Here is a 26,069-nt window from a genome sequence, read left to right as displayed (position 1 = left end):
TTTTTTATTTCTTTATTGCATTTTAATATACATAATAATATTCAATCAAGAATAATATAACACTATACTGAAAAATAGTCAACATGAAAAAAAAAAATTATAGGAAATTAACAAACTGTTATCGTCCACAAGTTAAGTAAATGATCCAAGAATTATGAAACATTAAACAAGTTGTTAAATACCCAACTTGTAATCAATTTTGTTAAACCAAGACTGTGCTATGTTCTGCCAACTTACTCAAAGCTGCTTTACAGTGTTACATTCGGGTCTAGATTTTCACAATAATACTCTCTCTTCCTTTCAGAAAATCATCCAGCTGTTGGGGTTCAAAAAATTGATATTGTTTTGTGTGAAGGAGAATCCTACACACACAAGGAAATTTCAAAAGAAAGTTTGCTCCCAGGGCTACTGCCCTAGGACGCAAATCTAGAAATAACTTACGTCTCTTTTGGGTTTCCCTGGATAAATCCGGGAAAACCCTTACTTTTGAACCCATAAATAAAGAACTTAAATGTCTCAAGGATAATCTGAGCACTGCATCTCTATCTAATTCTAATGCAAAAGTCACTAACAAAGTGGTTCTTTGCGTAACCACCTCCAAGGATGATTCCAGGAAAGCCGTCAAATTCATTGCATTCTGAGGATTTAAATTTTCTGGAACTTGCCCAGAGATTTGAATATAATAAGCCCTTGTAATTGGTGGCAATGAGGTCTCGGGCATTCCCAAAATATCAACAAGATATTTCTTAACCATTTGTACCGGGGAAAGTAATGGTGATTTTGGAAAGTTTATAAAACGCAGGTTAAGTCTCTTAGATTGGTTTTCTAAATACTCCATACGTCTAGAAGCAAAATTCCTTTCTTTGATCAGTGATTTCTCCACAAGTTCCATTTTTTCAACCTTTTCAGAGAGGCTTTTTACTTCAACCGCTTGGACCTCATTAATTTGCAATTGTTTAAGTGCAGTCTCAGCTAAAGCTTTAATAGTTTCAGAATTCTTTGAAATAGATAACTTCAAAGAAGATAGAGTTGTGGAATTCAGGTCCCAAAGTGACTCCAAAGTCACTATAGCAGGTTTTTCAATATTCCCTTCAATAAAAACCAGGGGAGATGCTTGAACAATTTGTTCCAGGGTACTCACGATTGTAGATACCACAGACGGAGTTGTTTTCTTCTCTGGTTCAATCAATTGTTCAGTTGATGTTCCTGCTGCCAGCAAGTTCCCTCCCTGCTCGCTCCCTTCACCACTTCGGTTGGAAGCGGCAGGACTCGTCTGAGAGCTCTCTCTTCCTGGTTGAGGGGGCGCTATACGTAGAACAGGGCTTAGGGAAGCCCCGTCGCCACTGTCGGTCAGCGCCGAGACGCTGACACCAGCTGCAGGAGTGAAAGTAAAACCAGAACCGGACGCGATTCCAAAATGTTCAAGCGTCGGCTGTGAGAGCTGAGGTTTCCCGCCAGGGACAGAGGGAACATCCCTGACCTTTCCTCGTCGCTTTCCCATCTCTTCGACAGGTAAAGGGGCTCTTTCCAGCTTCTGCTGAACACAAAATGTTAGCACGTCCGTCGGCACAAGTCAAACCGTCGCCATCAGTTTTAACTACTAAGCTACTCCTCCATGCCATCTTGGTTAAATAATACAAAAGTTGATTGCTACCTGTGGCTTTCTGCACCATATACATTGGTATTGTACTGAGTAAGCACTTCGAATGAAATTCATAGTATAATATGCTGTCTCTCTCTCTATTAATTTGCAGTGAAAGGTTTATGGTGAGACTGAACAAGAATGGAGGCCCTAGAAACCCAGACAAGATAGACCGTCTCTGTGGTCTCTTCACGGTATGTACAAACAACTATTTACCTCTAAGAGCTTTCAGTTGTTATGTTTTAGTCATGTGGAGAGTAAGGATAAAGTCCCTTATCACTTAAATAATAGAGAAAGCTAATGGAATGCTAATGTTTGATGAGAAAATGAAGAAAGTTTCAGATGCTCTGTTGTTTTTATTTTTATGCCATTTTCTTTGCTAAGAAATCAATTGCACATAGCACATGGTTACAGCGGTTAGCATATCTGGGTTTAAAAAAGGTTTGGGCAAGTTCCTGGAGTTAAAGTCCATAGTCTGCTATTGAGATAGATATGCAGGAGGCCAATGCTTGCCCTGGGATTGGTAGCATAAAATTTAGCTACTATTTGTTCAGTTACCTCAGAGTTGGAAACAGGATACTGGGCTAGATGGACCATTGGTCTGACTCAGTATGGCTAGTCTTATATTTTGGGGCATACAGTAGAACCTTGGTTTTCGTTGACTTCGGTTATCGTCGGTTTTGGTTTTCGTTGATTTTTTCAGTGAAATATTTGTCTCGGATTTCGTTGGTTGCCTTGGTTTTCGCTGCTAATTTTGTGAAAACAAAGGGCGACCCACGCGTTCTCCTGCTCATTGGATTTACATTGATTCATATGGAAATAATTGCCTCGGTTTTCGTCTGTTTCGGTTTTCGTTGATTGTTTTCGGACGGATTATCAACGAAAACCGAGGTATCACTGTATATTCAGAAGGAGAGGCTCTCTCACACAGACTGAGTGATTCCTGGATTTTCAGCAGGCTATAACCATGTAGTACTGGTAAAAATATGGGGAGACCACCACAGCACTATCCGCTTGGTGCCAGGGCCAGACAGTGGACAGAATCATGACAGAGAGACAGGTTTATCTGTTTAACAGCCATATTCAGACTGCTAACTGCATAACAAAGTGAATATAATTAGGGCAGCAAAAAGGCAGTCCTGATTTTCTCAGATTAGTGATTTTAATATTGCTGCTAACAGATAACAGTGTTGGTCAGCACTAGATATTCAGCACTAGTCAGTATTTGGATATGGCACTGAATCTCTGGTACTTTTTACATGTGGTGGCTAGCATTTTTAAAAAATGCTGATCGCCACAGGCTGAGTTGATCTTAAAGCCAGACCTCAAGAAAACCAAATATTTAGGATGATGTTCAAAATATTTGCCCAAACCAGGGGCGTATCTGCGTGGGGCCTCAGGGGCCTGGGCCCCCGCAGATTTTGCCCTGGAGCCCCCTACCGCCATCAACCCTCCCCCGCTGCCGTTGCTTACTTTTGCTGGCGGGGGACCCCAACCCTCACCAGCCGAGGTCTGCTTCCACCTGCCGCTGCCTTAAAAACTTCTTCTTCAGCCGGCGGGGGACCCCAAACCCCCGCCAGCCGCCCCGAGGTGTTTAAAATTCATCTTCGGCCTCCGTGGCCGTGCTGCTGTTGATAGGCACTGTTGAATCCACTTCGGAGTCTGACGTCGCAGCACGTACAACGTACAACGACGTCAGACTCCGAAGTGGATTTCAACAGCGCCTATCAACAGCAGCACGGCCACGGAGGCCGAAGATGAATTTTAAACACCTCGGGGCGGCTGGCGGGGGTTTGGGGTCCCCCGCCGGCTGAAGAAGAAGTTTTTAAGGCAGCGGCAGGTGGAAGCAGACCTCGGTTGGCGGGGGTTGGGGTCCCCCGCCAGCAAAAGTAAGCAACGGCAGCGGGGGAGGGTTGGCGGCGGGAGGGGGGTGGAGAGAGTCATTGGTGGCGGTGGGGGCTCTGACAATGGCAGGGGGGGGGGTCGGGGGGGGGCTAAAATGTGCCCCCTCCCTCTGGCTCTGGCCCCCCCTACCGCCGGAGTCCAGATACGCCCCTGGCCCAAACCAAGGAAGAAAATCTTCACAGACCATACAAGGAAAGACACAAAGTTGAAGGTTGCTGAACAAATAAAGACGTGAAATACAGATATTAATCTTTATTAATGGGCTTGACCCAACATGGCTGTGTTTCGGCACAGTGCCTGCATCGGGGGTCATTACCTGTGATTTGTGCAGTAATCTGAACACTGAAACAACTGGCATTAAGAGCAGCATCCTTTGGAGCACCACAGTTGTTTTCAGCGTTCAGATATTTCTGACGTACATTTTGATATGTTGGTACTGCAGATATTGCACGAATCACAGGCAATAACCCCTGATGCAGGCATTGTGCTGAAACATGGCCATGTTGGGTCAAGCCCATTAATGAAAAATTAGTATCTACATCTGTATTTCACGTCTCCGTTTGACCACTTCCACTTCCCGATAACTTCAGGAATTCTATAGAGAATCCTCCCCTGTTATGACCAAAGAAGCAGGGTTGAAACAGAGACATTTCAGAGGTATGATGGGAGTTTCCTTGTCATCAAGCAGATTAATCCATTACGAGTGGGTTGTGTCCATCAACCAGCAGGGGGAGATAGAGAACACTGAAAAACCATAGTGCCTCATGGCCAGCTAGCTCCATCTGCCTCTTCAGTATTCTCTATCTCCCCAGCAGGGTGGTTGCAGCTTGTTCAAGATCCTTCAGAAAATCTGCCTGGGGTGGCTCCTGTGCTTTTGCCAGTTGTAGCAGGGGTGTTGTGGATGATGGTGCCCACTTTAAAGGCAAATAGGTTAGCCCTTTCCCTGCCTTACCTGGCCCCCGATGTGGAAGTAGACAAATAGGCAAGCCCTGTCCCTGTCTTTGCTCACGCTGTGGATGCAGGCACATAGGTTCGCCTTTTCCCTGCCTTTCCCACGCTACTAATCCTCCGGAGTTGGAAATTTGCCTCTTTCGCTGTTGCCTCAAACTTTCCTCACAGCGTTTAAAAAAAAAAAAAAAAGTTGCGTTGCGCTTTTGCGCTGCGATCCCAGAAAAGAGGTTTTCTTCTGATTGTGCAGCGTGACTGGAGCTCGGAGACTCGGTCTGGTAAGGTAAGAGCGTTTGGTAGCTCCTCCGGGGAGGGCCCGCATTCGGGACGATTTTGGCGCAAATCCGCCATTTTGAATTTCTGCCGCTTTCGGCGATGGCTGCTGAGAAAGTTAAGCGCTGTTCCGTTTGTGGCAAGCACAAATCTGCAGCGGCTCTGTAAGGTGTGCTTTTCAGATGGTAGAGCCGGCCCGAGCATGGTGAATGATGTTCTTTCCCGCTCCGTGGAGCTGGCAGCGGGCGCCATTTTGGAACAGCATGGCGCGACCCCTGCTGAGGCGGAGGGGTTTGAGCCTGGAGGGGCGCCTCGTGTGGAGGCTAATAAAAGAGCTTTCCATATCATCAAGCTGATCAATCCATAGACTGGTGGGTTGTGTCCATCTACCAGCAGGTGGAGATAGAGAGCAAACTTTTGCCTCCCTATATGTGGTCATGTGCTGCCGGAAACTCCTCAGTATGTTCTCTATCTCAGCAGGTGGTGGTCACACACAGCAGCAGCTCTGGCTAGGCCTCCAAGCCTAATTTTTAGGTTTTGTTGAGTGCCTGGGGTTGAGGGCTCTTTTGAGCAAGTGCAAACCTGGTGGTGCCAGGTCCCTCCTTTTCTCCCCCCTCCCGCTGGCTCCGTTAAAAAAAAAAAAAAAAAAAATTTTGAACGTCCTTAAAGGCGTTTATTTCGACGTTTATTTAAGCGTCTATTGTAGCTACTCACTGGGACACCAGGTCGTTACAACTCGGAGCGGACAGCAGGTAATTTTTACCTTTTTATAGCGGGCAGGGGGTTCCCCGATTCTTCTCCTCGTGGCATATGGCGTCGGAGGGCGAGGGCGCAAAGGGTCGCTCCCCGGGTCGCTTGAGCGCTTTTAGAGGGGATGCGGGGGTCTTAAAGCCTGATTCGCCCTTGTTGGGTGACAGTTTCGTGACCGATGAATGTCCCGGTCCTTCCTCCGGCGTGGCGGTTTTTCCCGCCATAAACGCCCATCCCCCGCTCCTCGCCTCCGCCATCTTGGCCGGCCACGCGGCTCGGACGGCTTCTTCTTGGGCCGCCCTTGAGGTTGGAGACATTAATGCCATGAACGCCCTTAATTTGGGCGACGGCACAGAAGCGGCTAAAGTTAAGAGCCGTTCTTCCCGCGCGTCTCCTTCGCGGAGTTTCGCGCCGGACGCCATTTTGGATGCGCAGCATGTCTCTCCCCCGCTATTGCGAGCGCCGGTTGAGGGTGCGTCTAGGGCTGTTGCCCAGGCTGCGGAAGTGCACAGTCTGGGGGGTTTCTCCCCCGAGTTTGTTTTGCTGCTGCATCAGGCCTTCCTCATGCACAACGCTGCCCCTGCTCCCTCGTCTGGTAAAGAGGTTGAGGTTCCCAGAGGTAAACGACCTCGGGTTGATTCCCAGGCCTTGGAGGAATTTGTCTCCTCCGATGTAGATGAGGGCAGCGTGTCTGAGGTCTCCCAACGGTCCTTTGCAGATTCCTTGGAGGAGACGGATCCCCGCTCGGATGGAGCGGATGACCCCTCTGCAGCGCGGCTTTTTAGCCCAGAGGATTTGCCCAACCTGTTGTTACAGGCCATGGACACTTTGAAGATTTCCTCTCCGGAGGACGTCTCTCCCTCAGCCCCTGTTGGCTCTGCCATTATGCTGGGGACGAAGCGCCCGCCTAGAACCTTCCACGTGCATGATGCCATGCACACCTTAATTTCGGCTCAATGGGATGTCCCAGAAGCGAGCCTTAAAGTGGCTAGGGCTATGTCCCGCCTCTATCCTTTGGCTGTGAGTGAACGTGAGGCCTATCTGTGGCCTACCGTGGATTCTTTAATCACTGCGGTGACTAAGAAAACGGCGTTGCCGGTGGAAGGTGGCACGGCCCTAAAGGACGCCCAAGACAGAAGATTGGAGGCGGCCTTAAGGTCGTCCTTTGAGGCGGCTGCTTTAAGTTTGCAGGCCTCAGTTTGCGGCTCCTATGTGGCCTGGGCGTGCCTGACTATGGTGCAGCGGGCTTCCCCCTCGGATCCTTCCTTGAGGGCTGATTGGCCGGCCCTGGAATCGGGCTTAGCCTATTTGGCAGACTTGCTGTATGATGTCTTGAGGGCCTCAGCGAAAGGCATGGCTCAGACAATCTCTGCGCGGCGGTGGCTTTGGCTGAAGCATTGGTCTGCTGACCACGCCTCTAAATCCCGCCTGGCTAGGTTGCCTTTTAAAGGCAAGCTGCTCTTTGGGGTCGAGCTGGACAAAATCGTGACCGATCTCGGCACGTCTAAGGGCAAGAAATTACCAGAGGTCAGGGCTCGGGCTAGTACTCGTCCCGGTACCTCCAGAGGACGGTTGCAGGAAGCCCGTCGGTACCGCCCGGGCAAGTCGGGTTCCTCTGCCCCCTCTTCCTTCAAGAGGAATTTCTCCCCCAAGCAGCATTCCTTTCGCAGAGACCGCCGTCCCGGAGGTGCTCCCTCCGGTCCTCCCCCAGGGTCTCGTACCCAATGACGGGGTCTTGGTCCACGCCCCAGTGCAGATTGGAGGACGGCTGTCCTCGTTTCTGGGCGAGTGGACCACAATAACTTCAGACGCGTGGGTGCTGGAAGTCATCAGAGACGGCTACAAAAGAGTTCTGCCGACCCTTAAAAGACGGGTTTGTACTCTCTCCCTGCAAGTCTCCGGTCAAAGCTGTGGCAGTGCAGCAGACCTTGGACAATCTGATCCGCCTGGGCGCGGTCGTTCCGGTGCCAGAAAGTCAGCTTGGCAAGGGACGTTACTCCATTTACTTTGTGGTACCAAAGAAAGGAGGTTCTGTCCGGCCTATCCTCGACCTCAAAGGGGTCAATCGGGCCTTGAAAGTGCGGCACTTTCGCATGGAGACTCTCCGCTCTGTTATAGCGGCAGTGAAGGCAGGAGAGTTCCTGGCATCCTTGGACATCAAGGAAGCGTACCTGCATATTCCCATCTGGCCTCCTCATCAACGCTTTCTGCGTTTTGCAGTCCTGGGACGACACTTCCAGTTCAGAGCCCTCCCTTTCGGGTTGGCTACTGCTCCGCGGACCTTTTCCAAAGTAATGGTGGTCATCGCGGCCTTCCTACGAAAGGAAGGGGTACAAGTCCATCCTTATCTGGACGACTGGTTGATCCGAGCCCCCTCTTATGCAGAGTGCGGCAAAGCTGTGGACCGGGTAGTTGCTCTTTTGAGCTCCCTGGGATGGATCATCAACTGGGAGAAGAGCCAGCTGCGCCCGACAGTCCCTGGAGTACCTGGGAGTTCGATTCGACACCCAAGTGGGCAGAGTGTTCCTGCCAGACAATCGGATTGTCAAACTTCAGGCTCAGGTGGACCAGTTCCTAGTAGCCTCTCCCCTTCGGGCTTGGGACTATGTGCAGCTGTTGGGCTCTATGACGGCCACGATGGAAGTTGTGCCCTGGGCCAGGGCTCATATGAGACCACTTCAACACTCTTTGCTGCAGCGCTGGACTCCGATGTCGGAGGATTATGCTGTGCGCCTTCCCTTGGACCCAGCAGTGCGCAAGGCGCTGAGCTGGTGGATGCAGACAGACAAGTTGTCTGCGGGAATGCCTCTGGTGACCCCAGAGTGGATTGTCGTCACGACGGACGCCTCGTTGTCGGGCTGGGGAGCCCACTGCTTGGGAAGGACAGCGCAGGGGCTCTGGTCTCCTGCAGAGGCAAAGTGGTCTATCAACCTCCTGGAACTCAGAGCCATTCGGTTGGCGCTTTTGGAGTTCATCCCGGTACTGGTGTTGAAGCCTGTACGGGTCCTGTCGGACAATGCCACGGCTGTGGCCTATGTCAACCGCCAGGGAGGTACCAAGAGCGCCCCTCTAGCCAAGGAGGCTATGAATCTTTGCCAGTGGGCGGAAGCGAACCTGGAGCAGCTTTCAGCGGCCCACATTGCCGGAGTCATGAATGTCAAGGCGGACTTTCTCAGTCGCCATACCTTGGAGCCCGGAGAGTGGCAGCTATCTGCTCAGGCGTTCTTGGAAATCACGAAGCGCTGGGGCCAGCCGAGCCTAGATCTGATGGCGTCATCGGCCAATTGCCAAGTGCCGCGCTTTTTCAGCAGAGGACGGGACCCTCGATCCCTGGGAGTAGATGCTCTTCTCCAACAGTGGCCGACACAAGAGCTTCTCTATGTGTTCCCGCCCTGGCCCATGTTGGGCAGGGTGCTAGACCGGGTGGCAAAGCATCCCGGCAGGGTAATCCTGGTGGGTCCGGATTGGCCCAGGCGTCCCTGGTATGCGGACTTGATCAGGCTCTCAGTCGACGATCCTCTGTGGCTGCCAGTGGAGCAGGGCCTGTTACATCAGGGTCCCGTGGTGATGGAGGATCCCTCCCCCTTTGGTCTTACGGCCTGGCTATTGAGCGGCAGCGTCTGAGGAAGAAGGGCTTCTCAGACAAGTTCATCGCCACTATGCTGAGAGCGAGGAAGCGCTCTACTTCTACTGCTTACGCCAGGGTTTGGCGTATCTTTGCAGCGTGGTGTGAAGCAGGCTCACTTTCTCCCTTCACTGCTCCAATTTCTTCAGTGTTGGCGTTCCTGCAAGAAGGTCTGGAGAAAGGCCTGTCGCTCAGTTCCCTTAAAGTCCAGGTAGCGGCTCTGGCTTGCTTCAGGGGCCGCCTGAAGGGTGCTTCCCTGGCTTCGCAGCCAGATGTGGTGCGCTTTCTCAAGGGAGTTAATCACCTGCGCCCTCCTCTGCACTCAGTGGTGCCTGTGTGGAATCTCAACCTGGTACTAAGAGCATTGCAGAAGCCGCCTTTTGAACCCTTGTCGAGGGCATCTCTGAAAGACCTGACGTTGAAAGCAGTCTTTTTGGTGGCTATCACTTCAGCCAGAAGAGTTTCCGAGCTCCAGGCGCTCTCATGTCGAGAGCCTTTTCTGCAGTTCACTGAGGCAGGAGTGACTATTCGCACAGTGCCTTCCTTCCTGCCCAAGATTGTTTCTCGCTTCCATGTGAATCAGCAGCTCTGTCTCCCTTCCTTTCGTAGGGAGGACTACCCAGAGGAGTACTCTGCTCTTAAATATCTGGATGTGAGACGAGTCATCATCAGATACTTGGAAGTGACCAATGATTTCCGGAAATCGGATCATCTGTTTGTCCTGTTTGCAGGTCCTCGTAAGGGTCTGCAGGCTGCTAAGCCTACAGTGGCAAGATGGGTCAAGGAAGCCATTGCAGCGGCTTATGTGGCCGCGGGGAAGGTGCCGCCTATCCAGCTGAAGGCTCACTCCACGAGAGCTCAGGCGGCCTCGATGGCAGAGGCCGGATCCGTCTCCTTGGAAGAGATATGCAAGGCGGCAACTTGGGCTTCGGCTCATACATTCTCCAAGCATTACCGTTTGACTGTGGCTGCACGGGCGGAGGCCCGGTTTGGAGCTTCAGTGTTGAGGTCAGGGATTTCAATGTCCCGCCCTGGGTGAGTACTGCTTCGGTACATCCCACCAGTCTATGGATTGATCAGCTTGATGATATGGAAGGTAAAATTATGTATAATCATACCTGATAATTTTCTTTCCATTAATCATAGCTGATCAATCCATAGCCCCTCCCAGATATCTGTACTGTTTTTATTCTGGTTGCATTTCAGGTTCAAGTTTAGTCTTCAGTTACTTCAGAAAGACTTCGTGTTCAAGTTTTTTCACTTGGATTCTTCAAGAGTTAAGACGAGTTTGTGTTACAGTGAGCTGCTGCATTCCTCTCCCCTCCGTTTTACGGGGCTGGATTGAGACTTAAAATTCTGCCGGCACTCCCTCCCGCTTCGTGCGGCTGTAGGGCAGCTTTGTACCCCTCCCGCTTCGGCGGTGTTAGGGTCAGTCAGCTCCTCCCGCGGTTGCGGTTGCAGGATAAGCCAGATCCCCCCGCATCGGCGGGTGTGGTGTCCCTCCCCCGCTCCGCGGGGATGAGCTGGACGGATTCCCCTCCCCCACTTGTGTGGGGATGAGCTGGGTTAATTCCCCTCCCCCGTTTTGGCGGTGGTGAGCAGGGCAGAGTGTCCCTTCGTGGGTGTAATTCTCTAAGTGCTGAGTCCTGCGGATGGAGCTTTGATATCGACATACTGAGGAGTTTCCGGCAGCACATGACCACATATAGGGAGGCAAAAGTTTGCTCTCTATCTCCACCTGCTTGTAGATGGACACAACCCACCAGTCTATGGATTGATCAGCTATGATTAATGGAAAGAAAATTATCAGGTATGATTATACATAATTTTACCGTTTCCCCCGGACTGGAACCGGGAGGCCAGGGTGAGCCATTTTTCCCTAAATTTGTTTTATTGCTGCATAATGCATACATGTTGAAAAGAGCTCTCCTGCGGCCCTGCTTTCTGTATCCCCTCCAGTGGAGTCTGTCCTTGGATTACCTTCAGGCGCGTTTTCCCCTGACAGATGGCCGCAAGACAAGCATAGAAGGGTGGATTCCCCTTCAGAGAGTGGCGCACCCCCTTCCCCCCCCCCCCCCCCCCCCCCCCTTGGTCGGGATGTGTGGACTCTGAAGGGTCTGGCAGGCCTTCATGGTCTGGAGAGCCAGAAGAAGGTGCAGGATTGCCACTGGATCCAGATGATCCTTCCGCGGTGTGGATTTTCCACCGCGATGAGCTGCCAGCGCTTATTACTGATGTCGTGCAGGTCCTCTCTATAGAAGACCCTGGGAGTACTGAGACCTCCTCCGGTAATCCAAGGATGGCAAGTACTAAGAAGCCTGCTCAAGGCTTTCCTTTGCATGACTCCATCCAAAAGCTTATCACGGCTCAATGGGCGGACCCCGAGGGGCCTTTGAAGGTTGCCAGGGCTATGGGACAATTATACCCTCTAAATGGAGTGGAGTGTCCTAGTGGTTAGAGTGGTGAACTTTGGTCCTGGGGAACTGAGGAACTGAGTTCGATTCCCACTTCAGGCACAGGCAGCTCTTTGTGACTCTGGGCAAGTCACTTAACCCTCCATTGCCCCAGGTACAAATAAGTACCTGTATACAATATGTAAGCCGCATTGAGCCTGCCATGAGTGGGAAAGCGCGGGGTACAAATGTAACAAAAAAAAAAATGAGGAGCATTTGGCGCGCCTAGCAGTGCCTAAAGTGGATGCCCTGGTCACGGCTGTGACAAAGAAAACTACCCTCCCAGTGGAAGGAGGAGTTGCCCTGAAGGACATGCAGGACCGTCGCCTGGAGGCAGCTATGAAACGGTCCTTTGAGATTTCAGGCCTATCCTTACGTACATCTGCATGCAGCTGCTACGCCGGCCGAGCCTGCCTCGCTTGGTTACAACAGGCAGTGGAACAGCCGGGAGATGGAGCAGAGCCCCTTATGGAGGTGGCACCGCGGATGGAGTCGGCCTTGTCATTTTTGGCTGACGCCCTTTATGATCTGGTCAGAGCTTCGACTAAACAGATGGCTGTAGCGGTGGCGGCTCGCTGTCTTCTGTGGCTACGGCATTGGGCAGCTGACATGGCCTCTAAGCAAAGGTTGGTGAAGTTGCCTTTTCAAGGCCTTCTCCTGTTTGGTGAGGAGTTGGAGAAAATTGTTAAAGGCCTGGGGGATGCCAAACCCCAGCGCTTAGCCGAGGATAGGCCGCGGCCTTCTTCCAAGTGTCCGGCCTATCCTAGACTTAAAAGAAGTCTGAGAGTGCAGCATTTTCACATGGAAACCCTGCGCTCCATCATAGCGGCGGTACAGCCAGGAGAGTTTCTCACGTCTCTGGACCTGAAAGAAGCTTACTTGCACATTCCAGTTTGGACCCCGCACCAGAGGTTTCTGCGTTTTGCGGTGATGGGAAAAGTTTTCCAGTTTCGGGCCTTGCCTTTTGGCCTCGCCACAGCTCCCCGAACCTTTTTCAAGGTATTGGTGGTAGTAGCTGCTTTTCTCAGGCGAGAGGGTATCTGGGTTCACCCGTACCTAGATGACTGGCTCATCAGAGCAGACTCTGCAGAAAAGAGTCATCATGTTACAGCCAGAGTGGTCTCAGTACTGCAATCTCTGGGCTGGGTCGTCAATATAGCCAAAAGTCACCTGACCCCCTCGCAATCTCTAGAATATTTGGGGGTCCGGTTCGACACAGCCTCAGGGATGGTTTTCCTACCTGAGCAAATGCGGTGCAAGCTTCAGAACCAGGTCCGTCTGCTCCTGAGGATGCCTCGCCCGCGAGCTTGGGACATAGTCCAGCTGTTGGGGTCGATGAAGGCAACTTTGGAAGTGATGCCTTGGGCGAAAGCGCACCTGAGACTCTGCAGTGTTCCCTGCTTCAACGGTGGTCTCCAATATCTCAGGATTATCAATGCAGACTCACGTGGCTCCCTGCAGCCCGGCTCAGTATGGAGTGGTGGCTCTCAGACAGCATGCTGTGGTGCGGAATGCCGCTAGCGCTCCCCGATTGGTGCCTAGTGGTAACAGATGCCAGCCTCAAGGGCTGGGGTGCACATTGCCGGGGAAGGCATGCCCAGGGTCTTTGGACACCAGAGGAGTCGGAGTGGTCCATCAGTCACTTGGAGTTGAAAGCGATTTTCCAGGCGCTTCTGGCCATTCAATTGACCCTGGAAGGATTGGCTGTCAGAGTTCTGTCGGACAACACGACAGCAGTGGCCTACATAAATCGCCAAGGAGGCACTCAGTGCATAGCACTAGCCAGGCAGATTTGCCACTGGGCCGAGCTTCATCTGCAGTTTCTGTCAGCAGCTCATATTGCAGGTCAGAGCAACGTGCAAGCCGATTATCTGAGCAGGAATCATATCGACCCAGCGGAGTGGGAACTTGCAGACGAAGTATTCCTGCAGATATGTGCCAAATGGGGAAAGCCCGTAATGGATCTTATGGCGTCAAGCACAAATGCCAAAGTCCCGTGCTTCTACAGCAGACGGAGAGATCCTCGCTCGGCAGGGTTGGATGCCTTGGCTCAACCCTTGCCTCAGGGCCTCCTGTATGTGTTCCCTCCGTGGCCCTAGATAGGGCGAGTTCTCCTGCAAATTCGGCTACACCAAGGAGAGGTGGTTCTCATGGGCCCGGATTGGCCCAGGAGGCCGTGGTATGCGGACCTCCGGCGGATGCTGGTAGAGGCTCCCCTGCCGTTACCTCTAGTACCGAACCTGTTGTCTCAGTGCCCGGTGACTATGGAGGACTCCTGCCGCTTTGGTCTTACGGCATGGCTATTGAGAGGGTGCAATTGAGAGACAAGGGATATTCCAGTAAAGTCATTTCCACTCTCCTTCAGGCCTGCAAGCGTTACACTTCCGTGGCTTATGCCAGGATTTGGCGCCAATTTGAGGCTTGGTGTGCTGCTAAAGCGATTGCACCCATGCGGGCTTCTGCTCGCCGATACTTGACTTTTTGCAGGATGGTGTACATAAAGGCTTGGCCTATAATTCCCTGCATGTTCAAGTGGCAGCCTTAGCATGTTTTCGAGGGAAGGTCGCTGGCCTATCTCTGGCTGCTTGCCCGGATGTGACACGGTTTCTTAGAGGGGTGCTTCAGCTCCGTCCTCCCGTGCGGGCCCAGTGTCGGGCCCTTCAGTGTTCGCCCTTTGAGCCGCTTAAGCAACTTCGGAGAAGGATGTGACCTTATCTTCAATAATTTTTATTGATGAAATATACAAAACATATGAAGCGCCATTCACAACGTTATTCTGATGATTCCGCAAACCACAGTGCTTATTTCTAGAAAACATTTTTTTTTTCCATCCCCATTTATCCCCCTTTTATGTTTGTAAACCCTTTCCCACCTCCCTATCCCCTATCCAAATCTAACAGCATTATATATTGCCCCTGTGTGTAACTTCCAAACAATAAAGTCGTTCTTAACTATGTATTATGTACATATATCTATATAAGCTACACTAGAATGTAGAGAGCCTTGTCTCTTATGGCTCTCCACCTTTCATATCCAAACGCCTTGTCTCAAAAACAATCCCTCCCCCCCTCCCTTCCCAGTTCCTTGAAATATAGATGCAGTTGACCACGGCTCTTTCTTGTTCACTCTGCTTCAGATGTCTCCCGTCTCCCTTGTCTATATGTCAGCTTCTGAAGAATGTGGCGGCGGACAGCAGGATGCACTGTGTTCCAATAGTTTCTCCATGTTTGTTTAAACACCTTGGGGTCTTTTACGTGGTTAGTTACTGAAACCACTCCACAGAGTTCCTGGTGCATTAGCTCAGTCATCTTCGTCCTCCATAGTTCTCTCGTAGGGGGCTCCTCTTCTCTCCATTTAAGGAGGATCACTTGTTTTCCAATTAATGTTACTCTTTGTAAAAATCCCAACATGCCCGATGGCATGTGTTGTCCCAGCTGAAATATATCGAACAAAAGCAGGGGTCTCACCGACAGTTTTCGTTTCCAATACTGTCCCGATTCTGTTATTATTTGTATCCAAAATTTCTGAATATCTGGGCATCTCCAGAACAAATGGCCCAGGGTCGCATTTGCCATTCTGCATTTAGGGCACATCCCGGTGCCAAAACCTGCTTTTTGCGCCCTACTTGGTGCTATATAGGTGCGCAGGGCAAACTTGTATTGCTGTTCCCACTGTCGTATAAAAATAGATCTCTTTAAGATTGCCCTCAGGAAGTCCTGAAGATCTTCCACCGTTAACTCGGTTCCCAGATATCGGGACCAACTTGTCGCGAGTTTGCAGTAATCTATATCTGGTGTGGTATCTTGAAGATTGCGATGATGAAAGCGCAGGGGCACTATGTTTTGTGATCCCAGTGTTAATGCTGTTGAGAGCACGTCTTGCACGTCCTCGCTTAAGTTAAATGCTCCCAGCGCCTGTGCATAATGTTGTACTTGTGCATACCCAAAAAAGTCTGTATCCACAATACCGTGCTCTCTCTTCAGATCCTTCATGGATTTAAGCTGCCCCTCTTCGTCTACCAGCTGATATAGATATAAAATTCCCAGCTGTCTCCAGCGCACAAATACTTTATCTGTTGTTCCCGCTGGAAAGTCTGGGTTCAACCTCAGGGAGACAAATGGTGTCGCTGCTGCCGAAAAATCATGTCTCTTGCATAGCCATCTCCACATTGCTCTAGCTGAACGTACAAACCAGTTCATGGGGGTTTTGACTCCCACCCCACTTTTGGTGGTGTGCAGCTGGCAGCTCAGGTGTACTCCAGGTGTCAAGGAAGCCTCCAACTGCGTGTTCGTAAAGTGTTGACTACCTACCAGCCAATCCCTTACATGTCGCATAGTGCAAGAAATAGTGAGGTATCTAATACTCAGTAAACCCATTCCCCCATGCGTTTTAGGTTTATATAGTACTTCTAATGGCAACCTGGGTCTTTTATTGTTCCACAAAAACTTCCTCAACATGACCTTCAGCTCCCTCTCTTCCCGTCCCCTCAGGTGCAGTGGCAATACCTGGAACTTATATAACCATTTCGGGGCTATAAACATGTTAAAGAGAGCTATGCGGCCTGACAGGGAAAGCGGACAAGCGCTCCACATGCCCAGCAGGCGTCCAGTCTCCGCTAGCAGAGGTCTCACATTTATCTTATACAATGTGGATAATTTAACCGGAATGTCTACCCCTAAATATTTCAGTCTCCCCTCTGCCCACTGGAAAGGGAATGGCCCTACCCAGCTGTGTTGCGCTTCCTCTGTCATCCCCATTGCCATTGATTTTGACAGGTTCAAGCGAAATCCTGACAAATCTCCGTAACACTGTACCTTCTTCAACAAGTTCTGTATAGAGTCCCATGGTTTGTCTACCATCAGCATTAGATCATCTGCATATGCTAATAGCTTAAGTACTTCTTCTCCTACCTTCACACCTTTAATCCCAGGGTTTTGCCTTATATTACATAAAAGGGGTTCTAATGCCAACAGAAAAAGCAATGGGGATAGTGGGCATCCCTGTCGTGTCCCTCTTCTTATCAGAAATTCATCCGTTCTTACCCCATTAACTATCAGTCGAGCTCTCGGATCTGTATAAAGCGCCCCCAGTACTCTCGCAAACCAACCCTGCACTCCGATCCAACGCAATGTTCCTTGTAGGAAGGGCCATGTTACCCTGTCAAAGGCACGCTCTGCATCCAAACTGATCACTATACCTTTGGGTGTCTTTTCCGGAGCCTCCACTACTGCTGCTATAAGTTTCCTCACATTAATAACCGAGTGACGGCCCCGGACAAAGCCAACCTGTTCCCCTTTAATCAAGGAAGGTATTACCTGGGCCAAGCGCTCAGCCATAACTCGGGTCAAAATTTTTATGTCGACATTTATTAAGGATATGGGTCTGTACGCTGCTGGATCATCTAAGCTTCGTCCAGGCTTCGGTATTAGACTAATCAGCGCTTCATTAGCGTATCTAGGTAATTTCCCCTCTTTCATCACTGTTTCATAGAAACTCATCAGGGAGCCCACGATTTGCCGTTTCAGGGATTTATAAAATTCACCCGAGAAGCCGTCGGGACCCGGAGCTGAATGCAGCTTTAATGCCTGTATAGCTTTCAGTACCTCTTTGGCTCCCACAGGAGACTCTAAAGTATTCCGTTGTTCTCCTGTCAGTTGGGGCATATTGGACCACTGTAGATACTTTCTTATTTTTTCCCCTATTTTATCCTGTGCCTCTGCTCCCATTTCTTCCGCCGCATACAGACGGGCAAAGTGTTTGTGAAAAGTGTCTGCTATCCCTTCTGGGTTCGATATGAGTGTACCTGAGGGAGTCCGTATTTGTGTGATAATCTGCGGCCTGCGGACACCCTTTATCAGGCGCGCCATCATACCACCCGGTCTGTCTCCATAGCGGCGGAGGTTGTATCTGTGTGTGGTCATTGCCTTATGGTATCTTTCCTGTAGTAAACTATTTAACTCTACCCTCGCTGCAATCAAGGAGTCTAAATTAGCCCTGGTGTGTGTCTCTGCATGTTTCTTCCTAGCTATTTTGACCTTTCCTTCCAGTTCTACTATCCTTTGTGCAATCATTCGGTTTCTCCTGGAGACATATGCAATTATCTCTCCACGCATCACTGTCTTGGCAGTGGACCAAAACAGTGTTGGGGCACTAAGATGTTGTTCATTATTTTTTAGGAATTCTTCCCAGCTTTTGGCCAAGGATTCTGTAAACTCTGTGGAGGAGTGTAAATACGATGGGAATCTCCAACCTCCCAAACCACGATAATACGGCCGGGGCTCAATATCTACCCAGATTATAGCATGATCCGAGAGCTCCTCTGGGCCCACCTCTGCTCCTATAATTCGATTGAACACCCCAGATGTCACCAATATGTAATCAATCCTAGACTGGGTTCCGTGGGCCCTCGAAGTGTGCGTGTAATCCCGCTCTTCTTCATGCAGCAATCTCCAAGGGTCCACCAAACCCAGCCCGTCACACAATGCATCAAGCACCCCAGGTCCAGAAGTCCCCCCATCCCGCTGATTCCTCGATCTATCTAGTATGGGATCTAACACCTGATTCATGTCCCCAGCCATTATTATGGGATCTGCCCCCTGTTTCTGGCACTGCGCAAAAAGCTCTGCAAAGAATTTTCTCCCGCCAGTTTGAGGGGCGTATACTGCTACCAGTAAATATGATTGCCCTTGAAGATTAAGCCGGACCCCTACGTATCTTCCCTCATTATCTACAAATTGTAGCTTGGCCTGCACCATGGCATTTTTATGGATTAATATTGCTACTCCGCCACGTCTACCCACTGCTGGGGAGCCGAAAACCTCTCCTACCCACTGTCGTTTTAATTTCTGAAGCTCACCCATGGACAGTCGGGTCTCCTGAATACAAGCTATGTCCCCCCGATGCCGTTTAAGTGCACTAAGGATTTTTGCTCGTTTTACTGGGGATGTTATCCCGCACACATTCCACGAAATCACCCGTGTAACACCACTCAGACGTTTACTCATTACCTACTTTCTCCTTATATAAAGGTACCTGTCTTTCCGCCTTTCCTATCCCTAGGAGACCCAGCCTCCCCCCAGGGATCCGTGTTATGTCTGCCATCCGCCAATTCCCCTTCCCCTGTTGTTTCATCATCTGAACCTTTATCACATGTTTCTGTATCCCAATTGCCAACCACTCTCTATATTTCTTATTTCCTCTATGTGTCCCTCTCTCCCCCTTCCCCCCTCCCCCCCTGCCTCCTAACCCTTTCCCCCCCATTCCTTTTATTTCCCCATGTCCCTTACCCATGATATCTTATGGGCTAGTGGGGTTTCCCGCCTCCTCCGTCCCCAACTCCCTTGTGTGTTAATTACACTGCGTGTTATTGGAATTCATTGTCTATATTCCTTATGTATTCTTATCATACCCATAGCGTGTGTGTACCTCAGCAGACCTGATCTTCCTTGACATTTTCAAACTTCCTCTTCTGGCGAACCAGTCTTATCCATATGCATTAGTTCTTGAACATGTTTTTGTGCCTCTTTAAAATTGTCATACGATTTCCATCTTCCTTCTGTCTTCACTTTTAAAATGGCTGGGTATATCAGCATAAAAGGTACTTGTGCTTCGTGTAACTGCTGACAAAGTGGTGTGTAGCGTCGGCGCTTCTCCTGTAAGGCCATTGAATAGTCCTGATAGATACGTATCTGGTGCCCATCATATCTCAGTTCATTCCTTTTGAGACGCGCTCCTCTTAATATTTCGTCTTTATGTACATAGTTGTGTATTTTTATTATCACTGTTCGCGGGGTCATTTTCCCATCTTGCTTTCTGCCGATTCGATGGGCCCGCTCCAGACACAGTTTCCCTGCGTGATCCGACAAGGCAAATTCTTCTGCCAACCACTTCTCTAAAACTGTAGGCAATACCTTGTCGGTCACTGTCTCGGGAAGCCCTACAATCCGAAGGTTGCCACGTCGCGACCGATTTTCAAGATCATCTACTTTCGCTTGTAAATGCTCAATCTCCGTCGCCATCTTTTGCAGCTTCTGTGTTACTGGGCCTGCCGTGTCTTCCACTTCCGACACTCGATGCTCGAGTTCTCCCAGCCTCTGCGCCGTTTCCACTGCTTGCGCTTCCAGGTTTGATATTTTTGAGCAAAGCTTATCTAATTTTTGATCCAATGTTGTGCTCACCACTTCTGTCAATTGTCGTATTTGCTCCTCCGTGAAGGAGCCGCCTCCATGCGCCGCCTGGCCATCTTCCGCGCTGCTTGACGCCTTTGATTTTTCTTTTTCTTTTTTCCCGGTTCTACTCGCCATCGGTGCTTTTGGTGTACTCAGAAATCTTTCCATAAGATTTCCCTCTTATTTGAAGATGCGTTTTAGGTAGATTTCCAACGTTTTAAAGCGGTATTAGGAGTCGGGGCCTAGGAGGACGCGGGACCACGTCTTCCTCTTTCTAGAGCATCACGTGACCCCCAGGATGTGACCTTAAAGACGGTCTTTTTGGTGGCCATGACATCGGCGAGACGGGTATCTGAGCTCCAGGCCCTGTCCTGTCGAGACCGATTTCTGCAATTCTCAGAGTCCGGAGTAATGGTACGTACGGTGCCTTCCTTCATGCCTAAGGTGGTTTCAGCGTTTCACCTAAACCAGCCTATTTACCTGTCCTCCTTTTCTAAAGAGGAGTTTCCAGAAGCCTATGGGCAGTTGCACCTTCTGGTTGTGCGAAGGGCTCTGTTGCAATATCTGCGCATGTCAAATGCCTTCAGGACCTCTGACCATCATTTTGTTCTTTTGTCAGGTCCGTGCAGAGGGTCTCCAGTCTCTAAGGCCACTATAGCCCTTTGGCTCAAAGAAGCTATCTTTTCATCATATCTGCTGTCTGGCCGGCCTCCGCCTGAAGCCTTTAAGGCACATTCCACAAGAGCGATTTCCTCTTCTTGGGCTGAAACTGGAGCACTCTCTCTTCAAGAGATATGTAGTGCAGCTACTTGGGCTTCTAAGCTCTCTTTTGCCAGACATTACAGGCTGGATGTGGCTGCCAGGAGAGACGCGCATTTTGGAACACAAGTGCTGGCACGTGGTGTGCCTTGTTCCCACCCTATCTAGGGATTGCTTTGATACATCCCACTCGTAATGGATTCATCTGCTTGATGACAAGGAAGGGAAAATTAGGTTCTTACCTTGGTAATTTTCTTTCCTTTAGTCATAGCAGATGAATCCATGAGCCCTCCCTCAGTGGTTCATTATGTGATTCATGTTACTTTTATGTTAAGTTTTTCCTGTAGATATGTTCCCTTATTGGGAGAAGTTGGAAAACAGTCTTCAGGATTTCTGTTCAGTTACAGGAGGATGAGTTCATTCCCTCCAGGAGCATGAGTTCATTCCCTTCTTTGCATTATAGCTCCAGTTTTGGGGCGTTCATCTGCTGTGAGGAAAGTTCATGTTATTATGCTTTGCGGTTTAACACTGCTTTGGAAGCTTCAAATACTGAAGAGGCAGATGGCGCTAGCTGGCCATGAGGCACTATGGTTTTTCAGTGCTCTCTATCTCCCCCTGCTGGTTGATGGACACAACCCACTCGTAATGGATTCATCTGCTATGACTAAAGGAAAGAAAATTACCAATGTAAGAACCTAATTTTCCTTTAGCTGAGCAGTTTTATGCCAGAAGTCTGTCCTAAAACTAAACAAATAATTTTATCTACCATATTAGTAAGTTTTTATATTTCAACTTGCAAACTACCCCCCAATCTTCCTGCCTTGTTCCTGCCTCACCCCTGCCAGACTTCTGCACCCCCCAAAACTACCCAATTCAATTCTCCCAACTGCAAAAGCTAACCACTAGCTACTGCCCCCAGCACCTCACATATTGTACTCCAAAATTATCCCCCACAATTGTGCACCAGTCCACAAAACTGCCCCATCTCCTACACACTGTTTTCACCACCCAAATCTACTCATCTCGCCTGCCACCCCACAGTTAGCCCCCACCCACATAAACTACCCATTCGGCAACTGTCCCACCAACACACAAACTGTCTCCTCAAATCTTTAAGCACCCTGCAAAGTACCCTCCACAACCAACCAACACCAAAACCTACACCCCTCCATTCAACTAGGCTTCCAAAACAAAACCTGCATCTGCCCTACCACACTGCAAACAACCCTCATTCTCCAAAACAGCCACCAACTTTTGTACTACGTGACAAACTGCCTCTCCGTTACATTTAACTAGGTTTTGGGTTTTAAAAAAGGTTTGGACAAATACCTGGAGGAAAAGTCTGTAAACTGTTAAGGTAGACCTGGGAAAGCTATTGCTTATGCCCAGGCATAAGTAACATGGAATCTTGTTATTTTTTGGATTCTGCCAGGTACTTGTGATCTGGATTAGCCACTGTTAGAAACAGGTTAATGGGTTAGCTGGACCTTTGGTCTGACCCAGTAGGACAGCTCTTATTAATTCAATACTTAATATACTGCTTTTTCTGAGCAACAGGTCACAGTGGTTCACAACAGATGAAATAAAACATAGTAAACAGAAAAGAACTCCATTAAAATAGGAATGACTCACACAATCCAAGTAATAAGGACATATACATCCTAATAAAACTGAATAACATAGTCACCGTGTATCAGGCTGGTCCATTACCCGAAGCTCCAAATAACACATTAAAAAAAGGCTTTAAACTTTGGGAATAACAGTTCTGATCAGATGGAGTGAGGCAGGTCATTCCACAATTTTAGGGCAAGAAAATAAAAGGCCAAATGCCTGGCGGACTTCTAGTGGACCTGTCTAGGAGAGAGGAAAGGACCATTCGATGGGCATCCACAAAGCAGAAAAGACGATTCGGTGTATAATAAGGTACTATAACACAGGAAATACATGAAGGCAGACTCAGGTGTAGTGCCTTATATGCCAAACAAAGGATCTTGAACCAAACATGAAAGCTTAAAAGGAAGCCAAATGCAACTCGACAAATATAGGAGAAACTGAGTCGAATCTCTTATCCTTAGAAATCGAGCTGCTGCATTCTGAAGAATTTGCAAACAACGTAATTGCTGTGAAGAGAGGTCAGCGATGGTAGCGTTACAGCAGCCCAGTCTTGCAATTACAAAAGCATGAACTAGTGAATGGAGAAGAGAAAAATCAAGTATAAAGTCTATGAAAGGAAAGGAGCCCCAATTTTAGGACTTTGGAAATCTGTCTTTCAAAGGAGAGTTTAGAATCTGTAGACATTCCAAGGTCTACCTCGCCACCTCTCCCTCCACTAGTCCATTCCCCTCTCTCTCCTTCCCCTCATTCCTTTTCCTCCTTTCTTGAAGTTACTATAGAGGAAACTACACTTCTCCTTTCTTCCTCAAAATGTACCACCTGTTCCTCTGATCCCATTCCCACCCACCTTCTTAATGCCATCTTACCTGCTCTTATTCCTTTTATCTGTCACATTCTCAACCTCTCACTTTCCACTGCAACTGTCCCTACTGCCTTTAAACATGCTGTGGTCACACCTCTCCTTAAGAAGCCTTCACTCGACCCTACTTGTCCCTCTAATTACCGACCCATCTCCCTCCTCCCTTTTCTCTCCAAATTACTTGAGCGTGCTGTTCACCACCGCTGCCTTGATTTTCTCTCCTCACATGCTATTCTTGACCCACTACAATCTGGTTTTCGCCCTCTCCACTCAACCGAAACTGCGCTTACTAAAGTCTCCAATGACCTATTACTGGCTAAATCCAGAGGTCATTATTCCATCCTCATTCTTCCTGATCTTTCCGCCACTGTCGATCACAGCATATGTCTCGATACCCTGTCCTCACTTGGATTCCAGGGCTCTGTCCTTTCCTGGTTCTCTTCCTACCTCTCCCTCCGCACCTTTAGTGTTCACTCTGGTGGATCCTCTTCTACTTCTATCCCTCTGCCTGTCGGCGTACCTCAGGGTTCTGTTCTTGGTCCCCTCCTCTTTTCTATCTACACTTCTTCCCTTGGTTCATTAATCTCATCCCATGGCTTTTCCTACCATCTCTATGCTGATGACTCCCAAATCTACCTTTCTACCCCTGATATCTCACCTTGCATCTAAACCAAAGTTTCAGCGTGCTTGTCTGACATTGCTGTCTGGATGTCTCAACGCCACCTGAAATTAAACATGACCAAAACCGAGCTTCTCATTTTTCCCCCCCAAACCCACCTCCCCGCTCCCCCCGTTTTCTATTTCTGTTGATGGCTCTCTCATTCTCCCTGTCTCCTCAGCTCGAAACCTTGGGGTCATCTTTGACTCTCTTCTCTCCTTCTCTGCTCATGTCCAGCAGATCGCCAAGACCTGTCTTTTCTTTCTTTACAACATCCGTAAAATCCGCCCCTTTCTTTCCGAGCACTCTACCAAAACCCTCATCCACACTCTTGTCACCTCTCGTTTAGACTACTGCAATCTGCTTCTTGCTGGCCTCCCACTTAGTCACCTCTCCCCTCTCCAATCGGTTCAAAACTCTGCTGCTCGTCTTGTCTTCCGCCAGGGTCGCTTTACTCATACTACCCCTCTCCTCAAGTCGCTTCACTGGCTCCCTATCTGTTTTCGCATACTGTTCAAACTTCTTCTACTAACCTATAAATGTACTCACTCTGCTGCTCCCCAGTATCTCTCCACACTCGTCCTTCCCTACACCCCTTCCCGTGCACTCCGCTCCATGGATAAATCCTTCTTATCTGTTCCCTTCTCCACTACTGCCAACTCCAGACTTCGCGCCTTCTGTCTCGCTGCACCCTACGCCTGGAATAAACTTCCTGAGCCCATACATCTTGCCCCATCCTTGGCCACCTTTAAATCTAGACTGAAAGCCCACCTCTTTAACATTGCTTTTGACTCGTAACCACTTGTAACCACTCGCCTCCACCTACCCTCCTCTCCTCCTTCCTGTACACATTAATTGATTTGATTTGCTTACTTTATTTTTTGTCTATTAGATTGTAAGCTCTTTGAGCAGGGAATGTCTTTCTTCTATGTTTGTGCAGCGCTGCGTACGCCTTGTAGCGCTATAGAAATGCTAAATAGTAGTAGTAGTAGTAAGGTAACAGAACAAGTCGACTGTCGGGATAGGTAAATTGAAAAGCATAGGAATAAAAATTGGCTGAGAAAGAGGTCCATTGATCCACTACGTAACTGTTTTAGATGGATTCAAAACTAACGTTCAACCATTTTAATAGAGCAAAGAGATTGGTCTGTAGTAGATCGATATCAGGGCAAACCGGAGAAGCTGGGGAAAATGAGCAAAGTATCATCAGCATAAATGAAAAAATTTATATGGAATCTTAGCGGAGATTAGGTGGCGACGCCGGTAATTGGGAAACAAAACCAGTGTTGGGCAGACTTCTACGGTCTACGCCGTGATTGTGACTGAATAGATAGGGATGGGCTGGAGTGTAATTTTAAGGGACTTCGATGTTAGCTTCAGAACTTAGTACAAGAACAGTGCTGGGCATACTTCTACAGTCTGTGCCCTGAGAATGTCAAGAACAAATCAAACTCGGGTATACATATAAAGTATCACATACCATGTAAAATGAGTTTATCTTGTTGGGCAGACTGGAAGCACAGTACAGGTCTTTATCTGCTGTCATTTACTATGTTACTATGTTAAAGTCCTATATCAGAGTAGTTAGAGGGCTAAGAAAGATATTAAAAAGAACTGGGAACAGAATTGAACCCTGTGGAATTAGAGAATTGGCATCAAAAACATATATGGGACACCTTGCAAACTGTTCTGCTTTCACAGAAGACCTCCTTGAGTGATTATAAATAATTATCCCTGATGTGGTGCATGAATCCTTTTAGTGGTTATGCACAAAAGATTTTTCCTGTCAACACTGTTTGTGGTCAGAGAATCGTGAGCTGGAAAGATTTGTTTTGTCTGACATTCTTTGTGCCCAATTGGTTGCTGCTTGTTTTGTATTCCTGTTGGAACGTTATACTGCTGTATGTTCTGATTTTATTTTATTTTTTAATTTTATTTTTATCAATTTCACAATTTTAAACAAGAATAAACTCGATTCAGAAAAGATAGGAAATATTGAACATCATATTACTTAATAATTACTTTTTTTTACAACGAACTATTTATACTATTATCTATTCTCTAGTCCACTATTAAGAAGAAAAGACAAGGTACAATTCCATGAAATATTGTTAAAAAATTTTTAAATGAAAATTAGAAGCGAAACACAGACCAAATTATTATATTATGGAGTAGGAGAAGATATTACTATAGGCTGCAAAACTGGAGTTACAACAGTATTTGAGTCCAAGAAAGATATTAAATGCGTAGGATCATAGAAAACATATTTCACTAAGTTTGAATACACACAAGGAAAATTCAACCAAAATAAACCACCTAATTGCACCACCCGAGGGCGGAGTTTGAGGAAAGGTTGACGCCTTTTTTGGGTTGCTCTAGCAATATCTGGAAAATCTCTAATTTTACAATTCAGAA

At 48.6% G+C, this 26,069-nt stretch overlaps 1 protein-coding gene across 1 annotated transcript in view; it reads left to right on the top strand.

Annotated features, from left to right (window-relative positions):
- DOCK3 (dedicator of cytokinesis 3) overlaps positions 1–26,069 on the top strand; it is an 873,576-nt gene that overhangs the window by 134,001 nt on the left and 713,506 nt on the right. Inside the window, exon 10 of the mRNA XM_030206787.1 lies at positions 1,755–1,836. Coding sequence (XP_030062647.1) covers positions 1,755–1,836 — 82 coding nt within the window. The remainder of the gene's footprint in view (positions 1–1,754; positions 1,837–26,069) is intronic.

The sequence above is a fragment of the Microcaecilia unicolor genome, chromosome 6, assembly GCF_901765095.1.
Source record: "Microcaecilia unicolor chromosome 6, aMicUni1.1, whole genome shotgun sequence".
Taxonomy (NCBI): domain Eukaryota; kingdom Metazoa; phylum Chordata; class Amphibia; order Gymnophiona; family Siphonopidae; genus Microcaecilia; species Microcaecilia unicolor.
The sequence above is the reverse complement of the archived record's forward strand: the minus strand, read 5'-3'. Positions and strand labels throughout refer to the sequence as shown.